Source organism: Trichoderma citrinoviride (assembly GCF_003025115.1).
Source record: "Trichoderma citrinoviride strain TUCIM 6016 unplaced genomic scaffold BBK36scaffold_11, whole genome shotgun sequence".
Lineage (NCBI taxonomy): Eukaryota > Fungi > Ascomycota > Sordariomycetes > Hypocreales > Hypocreaceae > Trichoderma > Trichoderma citrinoviride.
The window spans coordinates 1,041,226-1,059,735 of NW_020194719.1; the positions used below are offsets into that span (position 1 = coordinate 1,041,226).

General features: G+C 56.6%; 5 protein-coding genes across 5 annotated transcripts; 2 read left to right on the forward strand and 3 right to left on the reverse strand.

Annotated features, from left to right (window-relative positions):
* Positions 1 to 1,661: 1,661 nt before the first annotated feature.
* On the reverse strand, positions 1,662 to 2,670 carry BBK36DRAFT_1161389 (SGNH hydrolase; the record flags this gene model as incomplete). Its single annotated transcript, XM_024894365.1, has 4 exons — positions 1,662 to 2,249; positions 2,322 to 2,446; positions 2,514 to 2,610; positions 2,665 to 2,670. The coding sequence occupies 4 exons, from the start codon at positions 2,668 to 2,670 to the stop codon at positions 1,662 to 1,664; spliced, it is 816 nt and encodes a 271-aa protein (XP_024747655.1).
* Positions 2,671 to 3,407: 737 nt separating this feature from the next.
* Positions 3,408 to 9,181, forward strand: BBK36DRAFT_1136074 (hypothetical protein). The gene is made up of 3 exons (XM_024892856.1): positions 3,408 to 3,831; positions 3,911 to 8,057; positions 8,118 to 9,181. The coding sequence occupies exons 1-3, from the start codon at positions 3,455 to 3,457 to the stop codon at positions 9,018 to 9,020; spliced, it is 5,427 nt and encodes a 1,808-aa protein (XP_024747656.1). The 5' UTR covers positions 3,408 to 3,454; the 3' UTR covers positions 9,021 to 9,181.
* A 461-nt stretch (positions 9,182 to 9,642) lies between these two features.
* BBK36DRAFT_1124743 (TMP-TENI-domain-containing protein) lies at positions 9,643 to 11,739 on the forward strand (the record flags this gene model as incomplete). Its single annotated transcript, XM_024891190.1, has 5 exons — positions 9,643 to 9,928; positions 10,151 to 10,286; positions 10,358 to 10,679; positions 10,792 to 11,003; positions 11,166 to 11,739. The coding sequence occupies 5 exons, from the start codon at positions 9,643 to 9,645 to the stop codon at positions 11,737 to 11,739; spliced, it is 1,530 nt and encodes a 509-aa protein (XP_024747657.1).
* Positions 11,740 to 11,769: 30 nt separating this feature from the next.
* BBK36DRAFT_1136075 (hypothetical protein) lies at positions 11,770 to 14,628 on the reverse strand. The gene is made up of 6 exons (XM_024892857.1): positions 14,392 to 14,628; positions 13,318 to 14,022; positions 13,073 to 13,252; positions 12,733 to 13,010; positions 11,939 to 12,656; positions 11,770 to 11,882 (listed from the first exon to the last, which is right to left on the reverse strand). The coding sequence occupies exons 1-5, from the start codon at positions 14,487 to 14,489 to the stop codon at positions 11,962 to 11,964; spliced, it is 1,956 nt and encodes a 651-aa protein (XP_024747658.1). The 5' UTR covers positions 14,490 to 14,628; the 3' UTR covers positions 11,770 to 11,882; positions 11,939 to 11,961.
* A 906-nt stretch (positions 14,629 to 15,534) lies between these two features.
* Positions 15,535 to 17,772, reverse strand: BBK36DRAFT_1136076 (tetrapyrrole biosynthesis, 5-aminolevulinic acid synthase). Its single transcript, XM_024892858.1, has 4 exons — positions 17,745 to 17,772; positions 17,218 to 17,577; positions 15,611 to 17,151; positions 15,535 to 15,564 (listed from the first exon to the last, which is right to left on the reverse strand). Exons 2-3 carry the CDS (start codon positions 17,570 to 17,572, stop codon positions 15,620 to 15,622), a joined length of 1,887 nt encoding a protein of 628 aa, XP_024747659.1. The 5' UTR covers positions 17,573 to 17,577; positions 17,745 to 17,772; the 3' UTR covers positions 15,535 to 15,564; positions 15,611 to 15,619.
* Positions 17,773 to 18,510: the final 738 nt, after the last annotated feature.

Below are 18,510 nucleotides of genomic sequence, written 5' to 3' on the forward strand. Positions count from 1 at the left end.
GAAAAGGAGATGGCAGGAAAACAGGGTACAGACAGGGTTGCACAACGTCGAAGCCGCAGGGGTAAACAAGAGAAGTGTCGGAAGCTTGTGCTTCACAGTCGATTCGGGATCCCTTGGGGGGGATGCGATGAGACGTGGTCCGTATCTTCGTTTAGATCCCTCGAGTGTTATCAACAGTTCACGATCTGCCTCCTCGACCACATCTCCTTGCCCTAGACCCCAGGGCCGCTCGGCCGACAACGCAGAACGTGCGCTACGGCCTGGGTAGAATCAAAACTCGAGCACGACGGGTATATGATGCGGTCGAGTGAGATGAGGAACAGTTCAGACGGAGGACGAATCGCGTGGCAGGTACTGTGTCGACAGAGACACACAGCGGCGCCGATATTGTGGGTTTGGCCACAAAAAAGAGGCCTGCCTCGGGTGCCAAGGATATGTATAATGCTTGTAAGACGTGCAGTTGGAGATTCTGGATATGAAATACTGCGGTTTAGGCAAAGCAGAGGCCGAACACGGGGGGACGCAGGAGGCGGATTGTGTGTACTCGTAGGTATTCGTAGGTCGAGATGGGGGATATAAGAGGTCGAGATGCTTTGCCAGGCGCAGGTGCTTGGATTGCTTCGCAGGGAGAATCGCGACGACGGCGCAGCGTCTACCGGGAAACGGGGATCTCTGCTGAGTCAGGAGGCGGTAGGAATGTTGGAAATGAGCCGCATGAAGCACGTCGGTTGGAGAAGCTGGCCTTGGTGTAAGCGGAGGCGGTTGGAGAGAAGAGAACTGGCGAGTGTTGGCGGGAGAGGCGACGAAGGAGGCGAAAAGACAGGCAGAGAGACGGAAAGGCGGAGAGATGCAGCACAGAGGCGGAGAGAACGGAGGAAGCCAAGACCAAGAGGCGGGAGGAGAGACGGAGGAGAGAAGGTCGGAGGAGAAAGGCAGAGACTGAGGGCCAACTGCACAAGGAGAAGGAGGCCGTGGATGGCTGGCTTATCGATTGGCGGGCTCGGGCATGTGCAGGCACGCGAGGCAGATATTCGACAGCAGGACAAACGCACGCAGGATGAGGTGCAGACGGACGGGCGGTTGATGGTTGGTGATGCGGAGGCTGGCCGGTCGCCAGTCGGTTGCGTTGCTTTGCGTCTGGTTTGTTGTCTTGGTCTGCGTCTCTCCACATCTGGGATTCCTGCCGGCTTGATTGAGGCTAGGGGTGAAAAAATAACATCGGGATGCATGGGTCCATGGGATTCTGCTGGCTATCGATTGCTGCACAGCGGGTATGGCGGGCTCTACAGGCGCTGCAGCGCGCTGAGAAGCGCTGTGGCGGGAGGGCGGGCCGGCTGTAGGCTGCCTCTTCCCCGCAGGCAGCCCTGTACACCCAGCAGATACGAGTGTGCATCCATGGATGTGTGATGATGCTGATGACGAAGTTTACTGCCTCTAACATGGATCATTCGAATGCATACTGTACATACCGCGCTGTCTCGTCTGGTTGCTTCATACTGTATGATATAGACTACGTAAGCAACTCATGTAGGCACCTACCTAGCTGTCAGATTACTCTACTCTACCTAGGTAGATACTTACTGCTTCCGATACGCCTTCTACTTCCTCTGCCTTACTACTATACGTGTAAGGCAGGTATCATACCCAAGCTGTCTGGGCATCTACTCGAGGGACAACCTTGGTTTCGCCGCCATGTTCAGCTTGGGGGGGTTCAGCACTTTCCAGTCCGGCAACACATAATCTCCCCTCTCGTCAGGCACAATATCCTGCCCAATGTGCGCCTTGAGCTCGTCGAAAAACACCTTGTATCCCGCTCCGCCCAAGTGAAGCCCATCCGGTAGAAGCGTGTCCAGGCCCCCCTGTTTGCCGTTTTCAGGCGATCCCAGCCAAGGACCTCCGGGCTGGTAGTCTCCCGGGGCCATGGAGATGGCCTCGCCCATGATGGCCTGCCAGAGATCGATCAGGACGACGCCCGGGTTTTCGCGGGCTACTTCTCGGGCCTTCTCCGCGTATGATGCTGTGACGGCCGACCTTCGGATTGCTGAGGGGTGGCCCTGTGCAATGTCTAGATCTTTGAGTTTGATCTCATCCACCGGGGGAGGAGTGACCAGCAGAATCTTGGGGTTGTGGGCTCGTATCCGGGCATCATTGATGATCTTGTTCAAGTTCTCCTTGTACCTCTCAATAGGAACATTCTGCGGTGTAGTTTCTAGTGGCAGCACTGCGTCATTTGCTCCCAAGAGAATAATCTGGTTTCATTTTTCCAGTCAGCAAATGTGTTTGTTGACAGGGACATGATGCTGCCTCCCATTTGCACATACCAGATACGCAAGCTTTGGTGCCGAAGGAGACGGCTCCAAGAAGAGCTCCGAGAGATGCTTGACGACATTATCCGTGTTCCAGCCCGAGAAGCCGCGGTTGACCACGTCGAAGCGTCGTATCAGCCCTGTAGATCCCTGGTTAGAGCTCCATCTCAGTAATACTATCAGCAGGGAAAGAGCTTCGAATCCTACTTGTTTGAAGAGCCGACTGGAACGAGAAGCCGCTCAAGGTGAGGGCCGCGAACTCGAACAGCGAGTCTCCAAGGAGAACAACTTGAGGATACGGTTTCTGCGCTGAATGAGCATTTGCTGAATATGCAGATCAGTTACCATTTCCACTTACCGCCATTGTTAGAGTCTGCTGAATCGAATCAATCAAAAGTCATAGATGCGGCAGTAATTCAGGTCTTATGCGGGGAATTTAATAGTCGTCTCCCTCCTCCGCACCTGTATTGATATTGGCTTTTATTACTGTTACCCAGTCTTCTCCCCACTTGAATCTCACCGGAGTTTGTAATGCAGAGTCTGACGATATGCTGCCTCTTCATTCCTATTGGTCGCAAACGTATAATGGAAACATTTACGATGATAAGACATATTCAGGAGAAGGGAAGATTGGAACTTCTAGCTTCGAGATTCTCTCATTCAAGTACATCTCGACATGGGTTGAATGCCAGATTGGGGCACGTTGCTACAGAGTGCGTGCGCTACAGCACCAACATTGATTCCATCCACAGCAAGGAGCCTAAACTTGATGAGTGCGGGCGAGGAGTTCATCTTTCCGCTGAGCAAGGATCATGTAGCCCCCAAAGCAATGCAAAATCAAGCCAAGTAATTCTCACCTGTCAGATGAAATCACGGCTCTTTTCATCAAATCGCCAGAGGCTGCAACGGGCTCAAGTAAAAAACATTGGAATGGATGACATAAGCCACGCGAGTGGATGTCGGCGTCTGCAGCCATCAATTTAGCGTAGTGTTATCGATAAGAAAATTATTGAAGTCTCCGCCAATTCTTCCAGTCTCGAAAAAAAAAAGTTCATACCCGGCTTCAAAGGCGCAGTGAAGAGAGGCGCGTTCTTCGACATTCCACCTCAACCCCCAATTCCCGACCTGGATCCTCCCCTCTCGACATAATGGCGACCTCGCTCGCCCAGCAGCTGGCGCAGGTTGCCGCAAACTCCAAGTCGAGCTTGGACATCAAGGCGCAAAGGGCCGCGCACTCAAAGTCGCTGATCTGGGAACCTCGAGTCGCCGCCGCGCAGAGCTATCAGACCCTTTATGCCACATGCCACCAGGGCTTCGAAGAGCTCTGCCAGCTCGATGCTCGATTCAATCCCTTCCAACAGACGCTCTTTAACGAGTCGAGCCAGGATCAAGACCGGAACCAGCTCACAATTGCCGAGAATGAGGAGCTGGATCGTCACATCGAGGCGTTTCTGCGGCTCGTGGGCAGCCGTTTGAGGCTGATGCCCGCCATCAAGGCCGTTGAGTGGCTGATTAGACGATTCAAGTGCGTCAACTAAACCAAAGGAACCCTTGGTCAAACCTTTGAAATCGAATGCCAATCAGCTAACTGTTCTTCGCTACAGCGTTCATGTGGAGAATACGTCAATTCTGCTCATGACCTTTCTGCCATACCACTCCATCACCGCATTCGCAACCCTCCTCTCCATTCTGCCGCCCAAGATCCCAAGCCAGTTCCGGTTCCTGGACCCCTACATTCGGTCACTAACGCCGCCTCCCCGATCCATCATCGTCCACCAGGCCATCCACCACGTCGATTTCCTCGTTGCCGTGTCCGAATACACCCTCGAATCGTGTCGGAAAGGCTATCAGTACCCGGCACTCATCACCTTCTGGGGCGGTCTCATTACCGAGTCGGTGAGCGGCATCTTGGATCGCACCAAGTCTGGCCGAGCGGCGGTGCAGAGCGACAACAGCCAGGCGCTGCTGCACAGACTCGGCCCCATCTTTGCCGAATCCCTGGTCATGAAGAAGGTCCCCAGCCTTCAGATTGCCTCCTACATGGCCATGACCGTCTTTGTCTCAAAGGGCGACCTGCACGACAATGCCGTCACGGCGCTGATGCAGCAGCTGGTCCACGGTTGGACTGCCGACACCGTTCGAGCCGGCCTGGTATGCTTGACGATACTGGCCCAGTTCCGATCCGCGAAGCAGATGAGCAGCAAAGTTACCAGGGCATTGATGAAGGTCCAGGATATTGGCAGCCTCCTCGTCGAGATTGGACGCGAGCGCCGTGTGGACAAGCTGGCCAACGGGCTGTGCTTGGCATTGGTGGAGAGGCTGGTGAAGAAGGGCGATTCGCGAGGCCTTGCGACGATTACCACGATTCTGGGCAGCAACATACTCAAGGACAAGCAGGTTTCCGTCATCTTCAAGTCGCTGCTCCTAACCGCTCACGAGCTCAACGACGAAAACGACAAGGACGGCTCTCTTCGAAGGGATGTCGGCTCTACCCTGATTTCTCTGTCGCAAACTACCGGATCGGCCGGCGCGGTCATTCAGTCGGTCATTGAGGAGGTCAAATTCGATATCGAGGAGCTGGAGATGAAACTGGACCTCGTGTTCCGCACGAGGAAGCTGCCCGAATACGCGAGAGAAGACGAGGGAGGTGACGCTGCTATTCAAGCACAACTATCCCAGGACCCTGAGGCAAGCCTTACTGAGTTGGCCAGCACTTCGGAATCTCTCTCTTCTTCTCTCGTGTCTGACGGCGATGCGCTCTTCTCCAAACTCAGCGATGTATTTGTGTCGATTGTCTCTGATCAGACTCCACGAAAGACGGAACTTCTCGGCCAGCTCGATCAGTTTCCCAAGCTCAAACGTGAATCGGCGCTCCAAGACTGCACATACTTTAGCTTCTTTATCCGGATCTGGTGCGGCCTATATCCAGCACTGGCACGGACTGCGGCGTTGGATATGGTGAGGAACAGGCTGAAGGCGGCAACTGAGTCTGCGGTGGATATCCAGGCTCTCATCCCTTACTGCGTTGCCGCTCTGGGCGATCCTTCGAAGCGTGTGCGCCAAGCAGCAGCGGATCTGATCACCGTTGCAGCTGGTTTCTACAAGCCTCCCTTTGCTAAGAAGTCGACGAATGCATGGGGTGCCGAGTCACTATACGGAAAGGCCAAGTCCAAGGATGTTGCCGCTCTGGGAGTGGATGTCGCTTGCAGATTTCTCCAACTTCAGCTTCTGCCGGCTGTTGAGGAGTGCGTCATGGACCCTGAGCACATCTCTGCTGTCCTCAAATCCGCCATTGAGACCGGAAAATACCAAGTCGCCCCTGAGCCGTCCCTGGACAAGAAAGACCACCTGTCGCACTCTGGCAGACAGGCGCTGCTGACATTCTTCGCCTCCCACATTGTTGCGACTCCGCTGATGCTTGTCAAGAGCAGACTGCTCAAGTCTCTCAACGACATCCGCGGCGTTTCAAACGTGACACGCACACAGCTCCTTCTCCCCGCTCTGCAGTGGTGGGCCAGCTTGACAGATGCCGAGGCGACTGAGATCTGCGCCTCTCAGCAGCTGGACAAGGCGGTCTTGGACGCTCAGTTCATCGACATTATCGTTCCCAACGACCCGGCTGGACTGGAATTCGTCTTCACCCTTCTCAAAGACAAGGCGAACGACGCAAGGCCAGGCCTCATCCGAGCAGCCTTCTCCCGTATCAAGAAGATGTGGTCTATGATGAAGGATGAAATGAAGTTTATGGTGGCGGAGCAGTTCTTGGAACTCTCACAAGAAGCCGAGACTCCTGCCTCTGGCACTACTGAGTCCATCATCCCAGCCGAGGCAGCGGACCTTCTCCGGTCCGTCACCCTGACGACAGATATCTTATCCTTCTTCCTGGACTCGATTCAGACGGGCACCAAGATGATCACCGAGCCTCCCCCTAACAAGCGGAGGCGAACGAGCTCTTCTGATGCCAATCGCGGTCTGAACACGCAGGTCACTCCGGAACTGAGTCGTGCGTTGCGCAAGGTTACCTTTGTACTGCAAATCGTGGACAGCTCGGATCCCGTGTCACATCCCGAACTGCTCGACGGCCTGTTCACGGCTTTGTCTGAGCTTCAGCACTTTAGGACCGTGGTCGGCTCGGAATTAGGCTACCTGCAGAACCTGATCCTGCGCAGCCTTCTCGCCATGATGCCAGCCTACAAGGCCAACAAGGACCTCAAGGTGGACAGCTCTGGTGGCTACGGAGACCTGCTCGTTAACTGCATCCAGAAGTCGTCGAGCCCGGTTGTCCAAAACGCCGCGCTGCTGCTGATTGCGAATCTGGCCACCATTGCGCCGCACCTGGTGCTGCACAGCGTCATGCCAATCTTCACCTTCATGGGCACATCGGTGCTTCGCCAGAACGACGACTACTCTGCTCACGTCGTAGCGCAGACGATCAAGGAAGTTGTGCCTCCACTCATCGACTCACTGCGGCAGGGTCAGAAGAGCCCCGTTGCCGGAGCTTCGGACATCCTGGTGAGCTTCACGACGGCATACGAGCATATTCCAGTGCACCGACGGCACGGTTTGTTCTTGGCCCTGGTGGAGACCATGGGACCCAAGGACTTTTTGTTTACGCTGGTGGCCATGCTTGTCGACCGATATGAGCTGAGCGACGACCTGCTGCAGTTCGTTCTCGATCTCCTCAACGCTTTCAGCATCGAAATTCAGCTCGAGACATTGGTCAAGCTGCTGGATCTTACCTCGGATCTCTTCAAGCCCAAGCCTGGCTTGTCGTTGGTGCTGCTCGGAAGCGGCGACGAGGGCGAAGAGAAGGACGTGGAGAAGATTGCCCTTCGCCAGCTCTCCGTGCTGCCGAACCTCTTAGCAAACCGGAAGCTCAAGGCACAGATCAGCAAGCTTGCCGATCGAGATGACATGGAGACGTCCGAGGTCCGGCAGCTCTACGCGACGCTGCTGGAGGACGTTTTGGTGCTCGCGGATACGGTCAAGTCGAACAAGAGCCTGCACACCCGGTGTGGAAATGCCCTGGCCAACCTGCTCAACCTGCTCTCGATTGGCGAGTTCATCAAGGCCGTGGAAAGCCTGCTGGACAGGCCGAACCTGGATCTGCGCCAGAAGGTGCTTCGTGCGCTGGAGCTTCGCGTCGGCTCGGAGAGCAACACGGACGTTGCCTCAAGAACAGCCCTGCTTACCTTTTTGCCACAGCTCACGGCTGCCATCCGGGAGTCGAGCGACATCCGCTACAAGCACACGGCGGTCACATGTGTCGACAAGATTGCCGAAAAGTACGGCAAGAAGGACATCGAAGCCGTGGTTGCAGCCGCGTCAACGATTGCCGGGGAGCACTGCCTTGGCCAAGACGAGAAGCAGCTTCGCATCATGGCCCTCCTATGCCTCACCTCTCTGGTGGACGTGCTGCAGGACGCCATTGTGCCCGTCCTGCCCATTGCTCTTCCTCAGGCGGTCGCCTATCTCAACCTGAGTCTGCAGGAGGAAACGCGAGACGAGGAGCTCCATGCAGCCGGCTATGGGTTCATCAGCGCTCTGGCCGAGCATTTGCCGTACATGCTGTCCACCTACGTCGGCCAGATCTTGGAGGTCTCCAACAAGTCTGCGGAAGCCGGCCTTGATGCGGAGACTAATGAGGCCCGTGTCAGCTGCCTTGAGTTCCTTGCTAAGAAGCTGGAGGCCAAGGAGATCTTCACAAGCTTGGAGTCGAACTGGGAGAGTGCCACATCCAGTGGATTTTTGGTAAGAATTACAATCCTTGACGGATCATGGCTAAGCAAGAGACTAACATGTAAACCGCAGGCTACGTCCGAATACATTGATATGCTGGGCATGGCCATCGACAAGCACCCCAAGTCTGCCATTACCAAGAACGCTGGCGTTTTGTCGAGCATCTTGCTGAAGGCGTTCGACTTGCGGAGACAGATTCTCGCCAAGGGCGAGACCACTGACGCTGTGCTTGCCCGCGTCGCCTCTTTGGAGGAGTCGATGAACGACAAGGCGCTGAAGATGATTTACAAGCTCAACGACGCCGCCTTCCGACCCATCTTTGTGCAGATCGTCGAATGGTCGAGTGCCGGGCTTTCCAAGGACAAGGCTGGATTGGCCGCTCGACGATACAGCGTTTACGGATTCCTGCGGACATTCTTCGACAGTCTCAAGTCAATCGTGACCAACTACGCCACGTACGTGCTGGAGGATGCCGTCAAGATTCTGTCTTCCGTCGATCCCAAGGTTAGCGCCGAGAAGCAGCTCTGGAGCCGCGTCCTCAAGACACTGGCCAAGTGCTTCGAGCACGACCAGGACGACTTCTGGCAGGCGCCGTCGCACTTTGGAGCCATTGCCCCCGTGCTGATGGAGCAGTTCAACCACGCCGTGTCTGTCGACGTGGAAGAAGCCCTGATCCCGACGACAGTTGAGCTTGCGGCAGCAGCGGACTCTCAGGCACACCAGAAGGAGCTCAACTCGGCGCTGCTGAAGCACCTGCGGTCAGAAAAGGCGGCCATCAGGCTGGCCGCCGTCAAGTGCGAGCAAGCATTGACCGATCGACTGGGCGAGGAGTGGCTCTCGATGTTGCATGAGATGCTGCCCCGGATCAGCGAGCTGCAAGAGGACGACGACGAGGTGGTTGAGCGAGAAACGCACAGGTGGATTGTCAAGATTGAGGGCGTGCTGGGCGAGAGCCTGGATGCCATGTTGCAGTAATGCGATTGTGAGAAGTGTGTAATGACTTTTTATGGAGTGGGTGTGTGTGAGGATATATGGATGGCAAGGTGAACAGATACACAGTTGTCACGGCTGTTGATATGGGGTATATAGTCGTGCTGTTGTTTACTGCTGAGATTGTATATCGGATCTGAAGCATTTGGCGCAAAATAGAGATGAATTTGAACAAGCTGGAGGATGATCGTGATGTGCGTTGAAGATTAAGTTCGTTGGCGTTGCGTGTGTTACTGAAGAGTGATGATGTTCTGGAGGGGCAATTCAGATGAACGCAAGGGAAATGTTACACAACAGACTTGGCAGCAAATGAGGGTTCGGATTGTGGAATCCAACAGGTTTCTAATAGAAGCTTTGAATCTCATACCTCACTAATGCTTCATTGGTCTTACAGGTCACTACTAGGTAGATGAGGTATTTCAACGTGGCGTCATAAAAGCTCATCAAAATGGACCCGACCATAGTAGTAATAGCCGCTCCAGGGTATCAAATCCACGCCCTGCCAATCCACATTTTCACTCAAACCACCAACAACCATATCACTATCCAACTCAACTCAACCAAACAGCAACTTTTCATATTCAAACCAACTCACCAAGTCTTCAAAATGGACAAATCAAAGGTAGACTACAGCGTCTACCTCGTCACCGACTCGACGCCCGCCATCCTCGGCAACAAGGACCTCGCCGCCGTCGTCGAGGCCTCCCTCCGGGGCGGCGTCTCCATCGTGCAGTACCGCGACAAGCACAGCGACCGCGACACCGCCGTGGCGACGGCGCGGCGGCTGCTCGAGGTGACGCGGCGGTTCGGCGTGCCGCTGCTGGTGAATGACCGGGTGGACGTTGCGGTCGAGGTTGGCTGCGAGGGGGTGCATATCGGGCAGGATGACATGGGTGAGTTTTTTTCTTTCTTTTGATGCCAAAATGCTGAAGAGGAGAGAAAGAAAAAATCATCAGAAGCGGATGAGAACGAATCTGTTTTTGGTTGGGATGGATGAAGCTTTTTGGAGTTGTGGTTTTGGAACTGGGTTTGGGTTGGGACGAGAAAGGGTGTGTGTGATGAGATGATGCAACGAACACCGAGGGCTGATGATATATACACACACACACACATAGCATACGAAGAGGCAAGGAAACTCCTCGGCCCCGACAAAATCATCGGCGTCACAGCAAGCTCCATCGAAGAAGCCCTCGCCGCATGCAAAGCCGGCGCCGACTATCTCGGCCTGGGCACCGTCTACTCAACTCCAACGTATATACCCCCCCCCTTATTCTCTCCCCCCTATTCTCTCCCCCTTATATACTGATATTAGGTAAAAACAGCAAAAAAGACACAAAATCCATCATCGGCCCCTCCGGCATCCGCTCCATCCTCCAAGCCCTCTCCTCCTCAGGCCACGCCTCCATCCCCACCGTCTGCATCGGCGGCATCAACGCCAGCAACGCCACCGCCGTCCTCCTCGAGTCCAGCGCCTCCCCGCAAAAGAGCCTCGACGGCATCGCCGTCGTCAGCGCCCTCGTCGCGGCTGCGGATCCGGCCGCCGCGGCGCGGGACCTGCTGGCCAAGGTCGTCACGGGCAGGGTCCCGGATGTGCTGAGGGCGGTGGCGGAGGGGACGCCGCTGTCGCATAACATGACCAACTTGGTGCGTTTCTTCTTCTTCCATTCTTCACCTTTGTTCTTACTTCTTTTTATTTGTTTACTTTGAGATGGTGTTGTGGGATGGAGGGATTGTTGACTTGAGTTTTGTGAAACAGGTTGTGCAGAATTTCGCGGCAAATGTCGCGCTCGCCGTCGGAGCGAGCCCCATCATGGCCAACTACGCCGAGGAGGCGGCCGACCTGGCCAAGCTCGGCGGCGCCCTCGTCATCAACATGGGCACCGTGACGCCCGAGGGCTTGAAGAACCACATCCAAGCCCTCCAAGCATACAACGCCGCTGGCGGACCCGTCGTGCTCGATCCCGTTGGGTAGGTCCTCTGTTTACCCAACCCCTATTCCCCCCTTTTATCGAAACCCTCTTCCTCCTTCTGCCCTCTCGCGCTGTTTCAAACCAGCTTCATCGGGAGAAAAAAAAAAAATTATATGGCTAACAAATTGTGCCTCTTTGCGCACCACCCCCCCCTTTCCAGCGCAGGCGCAACCTCCATCCGCCGCGCCGCCGTAAAAACCCTCCTGTCCTCGGGCAGATTCACAATCATCAAAGGCAACGAGCGCGAGATCCACACCGTCGCAGGCGACTCCTCCACCGTCCAGCGCGGCGTCGACTCCTCCTCGTCGCTCACCGTCCCGCAGCGCGCCGCCCTCGCCCGCTCCGTCGCCCGCTCCACCGGCGCCGTCGTCGTCGTCACGGGCAAGACGGACGTCGTCAGCGACGGCGTGCGCGCGCTGCGCGTCGACAACGGGCACGAGTTCCTGGGCCGGGTGACGGGCACGGGGTGTACGCTTGGCACCACGCTGAGCGCCATGGCCGCTGCGTTTAGGGGCAGGGAGCAGGATAGGTTGCTGGCTGTGGTGGCGGGGTTGGTCTTGTTCGAGGTTGCGGCGGAGAGGGCGGGCGTGAGGAGTGATGTCAGGGGGCCGGGGACGTTTGTGCCTGCGTTTTTGGACGAGTTGAGTGCGCTGCGGGAGGAGACTGTTGGGGGGGATGTGAAGTGGTTGGCTGGGGCAAAGGTTGAGGCTGTTGAGGTGGTGGAGGAGTCATGAATGGATGGACTTTGAATCAGCTGAGCTGGCTGGAAAAGGAGGAAACGAGACTTGCTAGAGAAGAGGAATACGAAAAGAAGAGAGAGGACTCTGATTATACCGTGATCCATGCCGTGCTAAAATACAGAAACGCCAATAGCCCAGTCCCCATGTCCGCCTTGATCCAAAGCGCCTATGTACACGCACCATCTTCACTTCCAGCAGTCCACCTGCATACTATTCTTACACAGCAACATCATTAAACGCATCCGCCATCATCGGCTCCCCGCTCAAGCTCCACGCCGTCTCATTCATAAAGCTCTGCCACAAATCATCATCCAAGTCCTCCATCCCCATCATCATCCACCCCTGCTGCCCGCCGGCCCCCTCCTTATTCGCAACCGCCGGCGTCGCCACACTCGCCGCGTCCGCGCCGCCGCTCCCGCCGCTCCCCACGCCCTCTTCCATCCTGAGCTTCTGCAGCTGCAGGTCGATCAGATCCCGCCCGTACTGCAACAGCTTGTGCATCCTGCCCAGCGGGTCCTCCTCTCCCTCCCAGCGGCCGCTCTTGCGCCTCGCCACGACGGCGGCAACGGCCTCAATCTCCTGGTCGACGATCTCGCGGATGCCCAGCTCGGAGACGATGGACTGGGGGTCCCAGCCGGGGACGCGGACGAGCAGCATCTTGATGCCGGTGACGATGGCGTAGGCGAGGTCGAGCGCCGTCAGGCCGAGGAAGTGGCGCTGCTCGGTTTCCTTGATCTCGTGGCACTTGATGTTGCCGTGGACGGTGTAGAAGCGGCGCAGGGAGTGCAGGCAGGACCAGAGGAGCTGGATGCGGTCCTGGTGGGAGATGGCGAGGGCGGAGCAGTGGGGGTCCGAGATGGAGATGTCGGCGAGGAGGATCTGGGATATGGCGAGGTGGCACTGGAGGGTTCCTGGGATGCATTAGCCAGGGCTTTCGAAAACCATGCTTTGGAATGACATGCGCTGGGAGGGGAGACTAGAACTCACCATTGTCGACAAGATGAGGCGGCAAAGAAGCCTTATACGCCTCGATCTGCTCCTGAAAATCATGCACCACCATTGTCAATGGCAGCTGCATCGGCGGCGGCTGCGCAGGATCAAACGTCGTGGCCATGGCAATCGACTGCGACAGCATCTGGATTTTGACGAGCTTGACCAGGTACAAGTCCGAGGGATATTCTCCCGGCGAGGAAAGGAGGTTGCAGAAGGCGTCCAGTTGGGAAGTGTTCATGAAGGCGTCTGCTTTTTTGTTTGTATTGAAGACGCTTTCGGGATATCATTAGTATGTAATTCCAATTTGGCCACAGCAGCCTTGATGCTCACTTACATGGCGTTGACGTAGTATGTGCCGACATATGCTCGGACATACTCCAGCTCGCCCCATTTCACCTCGGCCTCTTTGCTGGGGACGCCACAGACAAGCCCGGGGCTGCTTGCATTGACAGTGACAGACCTTGCAAGAAACAGCAAATTCGTCAACTGCGCACTCCTCAAGGCATAGTTCAACCTTTGGGCATATCGGATTAGCATCGTCATCAATACTCAACAAGCCCGCAGAAAAAAGAATCTCACCAGCCTATGATCAGCAACAGCCCCTGCAGCGTCTCCAGGCTCTTATTCCCGTCCAGCACCGCCTTACTCGCCAACTCAGCCAACACCTCCTTTCCCAGCCGGTGCTGCCTCGGCCCGTCAAAGAAGCAGCTCACCATCATCACCACGCGCCACAAGAATGGCCTCTGCCGCCGCAGCTCCGCCGCCGTCAGATGCCGCGGGATGACCACGAACGGCGTCAGGGGCGCGTGCGTGTCGTGGTACTGGAGCAGCAGCGCCTCGGCCTCGGGGGCAGTGGGCCACAGCTGGTCGACCGCCAAGGACGAGGACGACGACGCCTCGGCTCCACCACTACCGCCGCCAGGAGCGCAGTCGTTGCACCCGGCCTCGGAGCTCCACCCCGATGCCTCGGCGCTTTCCGACCGGGGGGACGGGAAGAGATACTCAAAGGTGGCTATTCTGTCGCACTTCGTCTTCCTCTGCTGCTGCTGCTGTCCAGGGCGCTCAGTGCCTGACAGATGATTGGCCGTCGTCGGCGATGATGTTGATGCCGGTGCAGACGGCCTGGGCCCCGGATTCAGCGCGACGACGCCGCCATCGGCAAACTGCGACGACAGCTCGTCCAGCCTCTTCTCCAGCTCGGCGACCCTGGACCTCTTGGGCGCCTTTTTGGCCCGGGGCGGGGCGGGCCGCTGCGAGACGCATTCCTTGTTTAGCCTCTGGCACCTGAGAGTAAGACACAACGGGGAGGCAAGTCAGTATGTGTGTAAGTCATGGTATCCGCAAATGGTATAAGCAGCCACACTAGAACGCAGAGAAGGGAGAAAAGGCAGACAATGTTCCATGGAACAAAAGAGGGAAAACTCGCCGGAGCGGCAGTGAGAACCATATCAGGCCTCCGCCCCCGATTGCCCCCCCTCCGAGGAGCAACTCACAAGCCCGCTGTCTTTCTCCTGCATCTTCCCCCACGCACATCCATCCCCGGATCGGGCTCCGGAGGAATACAAACACCAAATAGTATGCATAATAGAGCAACGCGCCCCCCCATGGCAAGCAAGCAAAGAAACAAGGGAACATTGATATAAAGTAACGTACCTCTGGCACTTGCTGCCCCTGTCCCGCGCAGGTATGCACCTTGCCTTGGCCTTAGCACACGTCGTGCAAGCCTTGGGACCCTTATTTGTGGGCTCCATGGTCCGGAGGGTTGGTGTTGAGTCGGAGGTTTGAGTGCTGCCACCCCCAGCAAGATGCCGAGGTCCAGGTCCGAAATTCGGGTATGTTCCGATTTACACCGGGTATGAATGTGGGAATGCCGGCTCGGGCAGTTGTTTGAATCAGATACGGGGCAGTAGAGCTGGGTACGGTCCGTGGAATGGCAGTAGCTCCGTGGGTTGCTCCGAGGCTGGCTGATAATATCACACAGAGTGAGAATGTAAGTAAAGAAGGAAGACGATCATGTATACACCACAGAAACGGGAGATTGACTTCCAGTGATGCAATAGGTTACTCGCACTCATCCATCAGGAATCGAAGGGAACAGAGAGAGAAGACGAGGAGAAGAATCAGGGGAGCTCATTGTGCGGCAGACGCAGACGCTCTCTGTGTATGAGAACGGCAGTGAGGCTTTGCTCGCCCAGCAAACGGAGAGTCGGAGTGGAAATTGCGCCGGTCATCCGCTCTGGGAAGTCGGTAGGAAACAGTGGGGCGGGATCGAAACGGCTGCCGTTTGTGGCGAGCAGAGCTGCCGAGATGATTTTCCGGCTCCGGGGAACTCGATAGGTTGAGCTGAGATAGTTGAGTGTGTACGTAAGCAATTCTGGCAACGAACGGAGACAATGACGAGACAGAATGAAGAGGGAACGAAGAACGAACAATGACGGTATTGAGTAAGACATGAGTGTGGCTGGTGGACTTGGCGCTTTCCAATAGCGAGCACCTGATTGGCTGTCGGAGAAAAAAGAATTCGATCCGAATATTCGATCCGAGCAGCCACAACAGCCAGGGGTCAGTTTGGTACTGCCGATTACTGTGTTACTTGGTCACCAGATTCCCCAAGGCACAGAGCACAGAGCTACGATACAGAGGCACACGACACAAGGCAGAGGGACACAAAGAGGTATAGGCGGCGTCTTACAAGACACCAACAGAATATGCTTGTATTGTATGCGTCATCTCATCAGTCCACAGCTTTAGCTGTAGCAGGAGAGACTTCAAGAATCCGACAGGATAAAAGTTGCAGTCAAAAGGGTTCTGGAGAGAAAGTAACTTTAGTGGGCGGCTTGCTCAAGGCGAGCCGCGGGTATGCGTAATAAACCTCGGGGTTCTAAGCCGAGACGTCCATCACGCGGCTGTTGTTGAGTCCCTCGCGGGCAAGCAAGGCCTCGGTGATGCCGTTCTCAGGAACACCGGCGGCCTTGACCTCCTGGGCAGCCTTCTCGATACCGAGCAACTTGTCGGTCCACAAGGGTTCTGGGACGTTGCCCTCCACGCCAACACCAATGAAGCCTCCCTCGGCAGCCCACTGCGAGGTGCGCTTGATATCGAGACGGGTCCAGATCTCATCAAGCGCAGTCACGAGCTTCTCGCGAAGCTCCTTGGTGTGGCCGGGGGTAGGAGTGACGCGGAGACGCTCCTGGCCAATGGGGACAGTGGGGTAGTTGATAGCCTGGACATAGATCTTGTAGTCGTGGAGGAGCAGGTCAGACGCCTCCTTGGCCAAGGCAGCGTTGCCGACCAGGATGGGGACAATGTGAGAAGGGTTCGGGATGACGGGAATGTCACGAGCGTTGAGCTCCTCCTTGACGGCGCGGGTGTAGAGCTGCTGCAGGCGACGGTCGCCATCGTACGCCATCTGATACTCGATGGACGCCTTGGCACCGGCCATGGTTGCCGGCGGCAGAGTCGAGGTGAAGATGAAACCAGGGGCGAGCGATCGAATCATGTCGACAAACTTGGCGCTGCCGGCAATGTAGCCGCCAACGCAGCCGTAGGCCTTGGCCAGGGTGCCGGTAAAGATGTCGATGCGGTCCATGATGGTTCCGCGAGGCTTGCCATTGGCATGGGCCTCCCAGTCCAGATGCTCGGCAACGCCAGCGCCGGTTGGGCCATACATGCCCACGGCGTGCACCTCGTCCAAAAAGGTCAGGGCGCCGTACTTCTCCGCCAGGTTGCAAATCTCCTCAATGGGGCCGATGGAGCCGCACATGCTGTAGACAGACTCGAAGGCGATGATCTTGGGTACGTGCAGAGGAAGCGAGGCCAGCTTGGCCTCGAGGTCGGCGACGTCGTTGTGCTTGAAGACAATCTTCTTGGTTCCGGAGTGGCGGATGCCCTGGATCATGGAGGCGTGGTTGAGGCTGTCGGACAGGATGACGCAGTCGGGGAGCTTGCTACCCAGCGTGGCCAGGGTAGCATCGTTGGCCACATAGCAGGAGCTGAAGACGAGGGCCGACTCGGTGGCGTGCAGCTTGGCCAGAGTGGCCTCGAGCTCGACGGCGTGCTTGTTGTGCCCGGAGATGTTTCTGGTGCCGCCGGCGCCGGCGCCGTACTTCTCCAGGACCTCATGCATGGTGTTGAGCACGTGCTGGTTGCCGCCCATGCCCAGATAGTCGTTGGCGCACCAGACCGTCACCTTGTCCTCGTTTTTGGCCATGTGGGCGACGGGGAACTCCTTGGCCAGGCGATTGATGTTGTTGAAGTAGCGATAGGACTTGTCCTGGCGCTTCTTCTCCAGCTGCGACTCATAAAAGTCCTCGTAGGAGAACTTTCCGGACGAGGCGAAGGCGGACGGGACGGCGGCGACTGGCGGCGCATCCTTGCGGGCAGCAGCCGTGACGCCGGGAGGAGGAGGGGGGGCTGCGATGCAAAAGAGATGTTAGCAAGAAGAACTCAATGGTCATGAGACAGCAAACAAACACGTACCAGCCTTGCGGCCCTCGAGAAGCGGGCTCTCGACAGCACGAGCCTCCTGGTTGCGGCTGGTGTGCAGCCTCGCCTTGCCCGTCTTGGAGTGGGCGGAAAAGGCGCGGATGCCGGCGGCGGCGCCGTACTTGGACGACTGCACGGCCATGGCCTTGCCCATGACGGGGCAGCGGTGGGCGTACAGCTGCAGCTTGGACATGGTGCCGCCGCAGGGAGACGACGCAGCACCACCAGCAGCCGCGGGCAGCGAGGCCTTGGCCGGGCGGGCGGCGGTCGACATGGCGCGCAGAGTCGCGGGCGATGCCGACTTGAGGAACGGGCACATGGCCTTGGATTGACGCAGGACGCTGTCCATGGCGGCGAGGAAGGTTGTAGCAGGGCTCGAGCAGCGGGTGGACAGTTGGGTTCTGTATCGATTCGGGGTCAATGCTGCGGGTGAGCGTGGCAGCAGTCGAAGAGAGAGTTAGAGAGAAAGAAGGAAAGAAATGGGAAGAGGTGAAAATTGGTGGTGAGTAAGAAAAAAGGCCGTTGGTGTTTAGTCACTTTTTGTGGTAAGACGAGAAGCGGGAGGTCGGATCCCGCCACAGGCTCCAGGCGTCGGGGTCGCCTTTCCAGATCTGTACTATAGTCTGGTGCACTATAGCGTACTGTACCGTCCGTGCTCTACTGCACTGTACGGGCTGTTTGTAACGTCCAGTGCGCAGCAGCTGGAGTCACAGCGGCAAGGCGGTGGCACAGGCGCTGTCAAACTGAGGTAATCGCTGCGGGGGAGTGACACTGATCGACAATTGGCCTCACAAAACACTCTACATACATTTCTCAGAGTAACAACATTGACAATTGATGGCACCGCTGACAGAAACGACAAGTTGTTGCCCTCGATGTCAGCGCTCAAAATAGCCCGCAACACAGACGCTGGACGCTTACAACAACTACAACCAGGTTCAATCCCAGTTGTCTCAGCCCGCCAATAGCGCCCCCCACCCAATTAAGCACCTACATGAACTGGATGGAACCCTGAGCAAAACTTCCCGAATGCCGGGGCTGTCAGAATTGCATTGAACTTTTCGTCCACTCAGCTGCCGTCCATTACCTCTCGCTATCACTTACCATACTTGTACTCGTAGGGACAACAAGACTCAACCTCCGCGGCCTGTTGCTTCCGGCTTCCTTTTCGCTTTCCTAGCAGAAACACGGCCAAGTAATGATTCACTGCAGCCTTACATACAGTATCAATATACTGTCCTCGCCAGAACATCCTGAATATGCACAGAAAGAAGCGCAACCACGCCT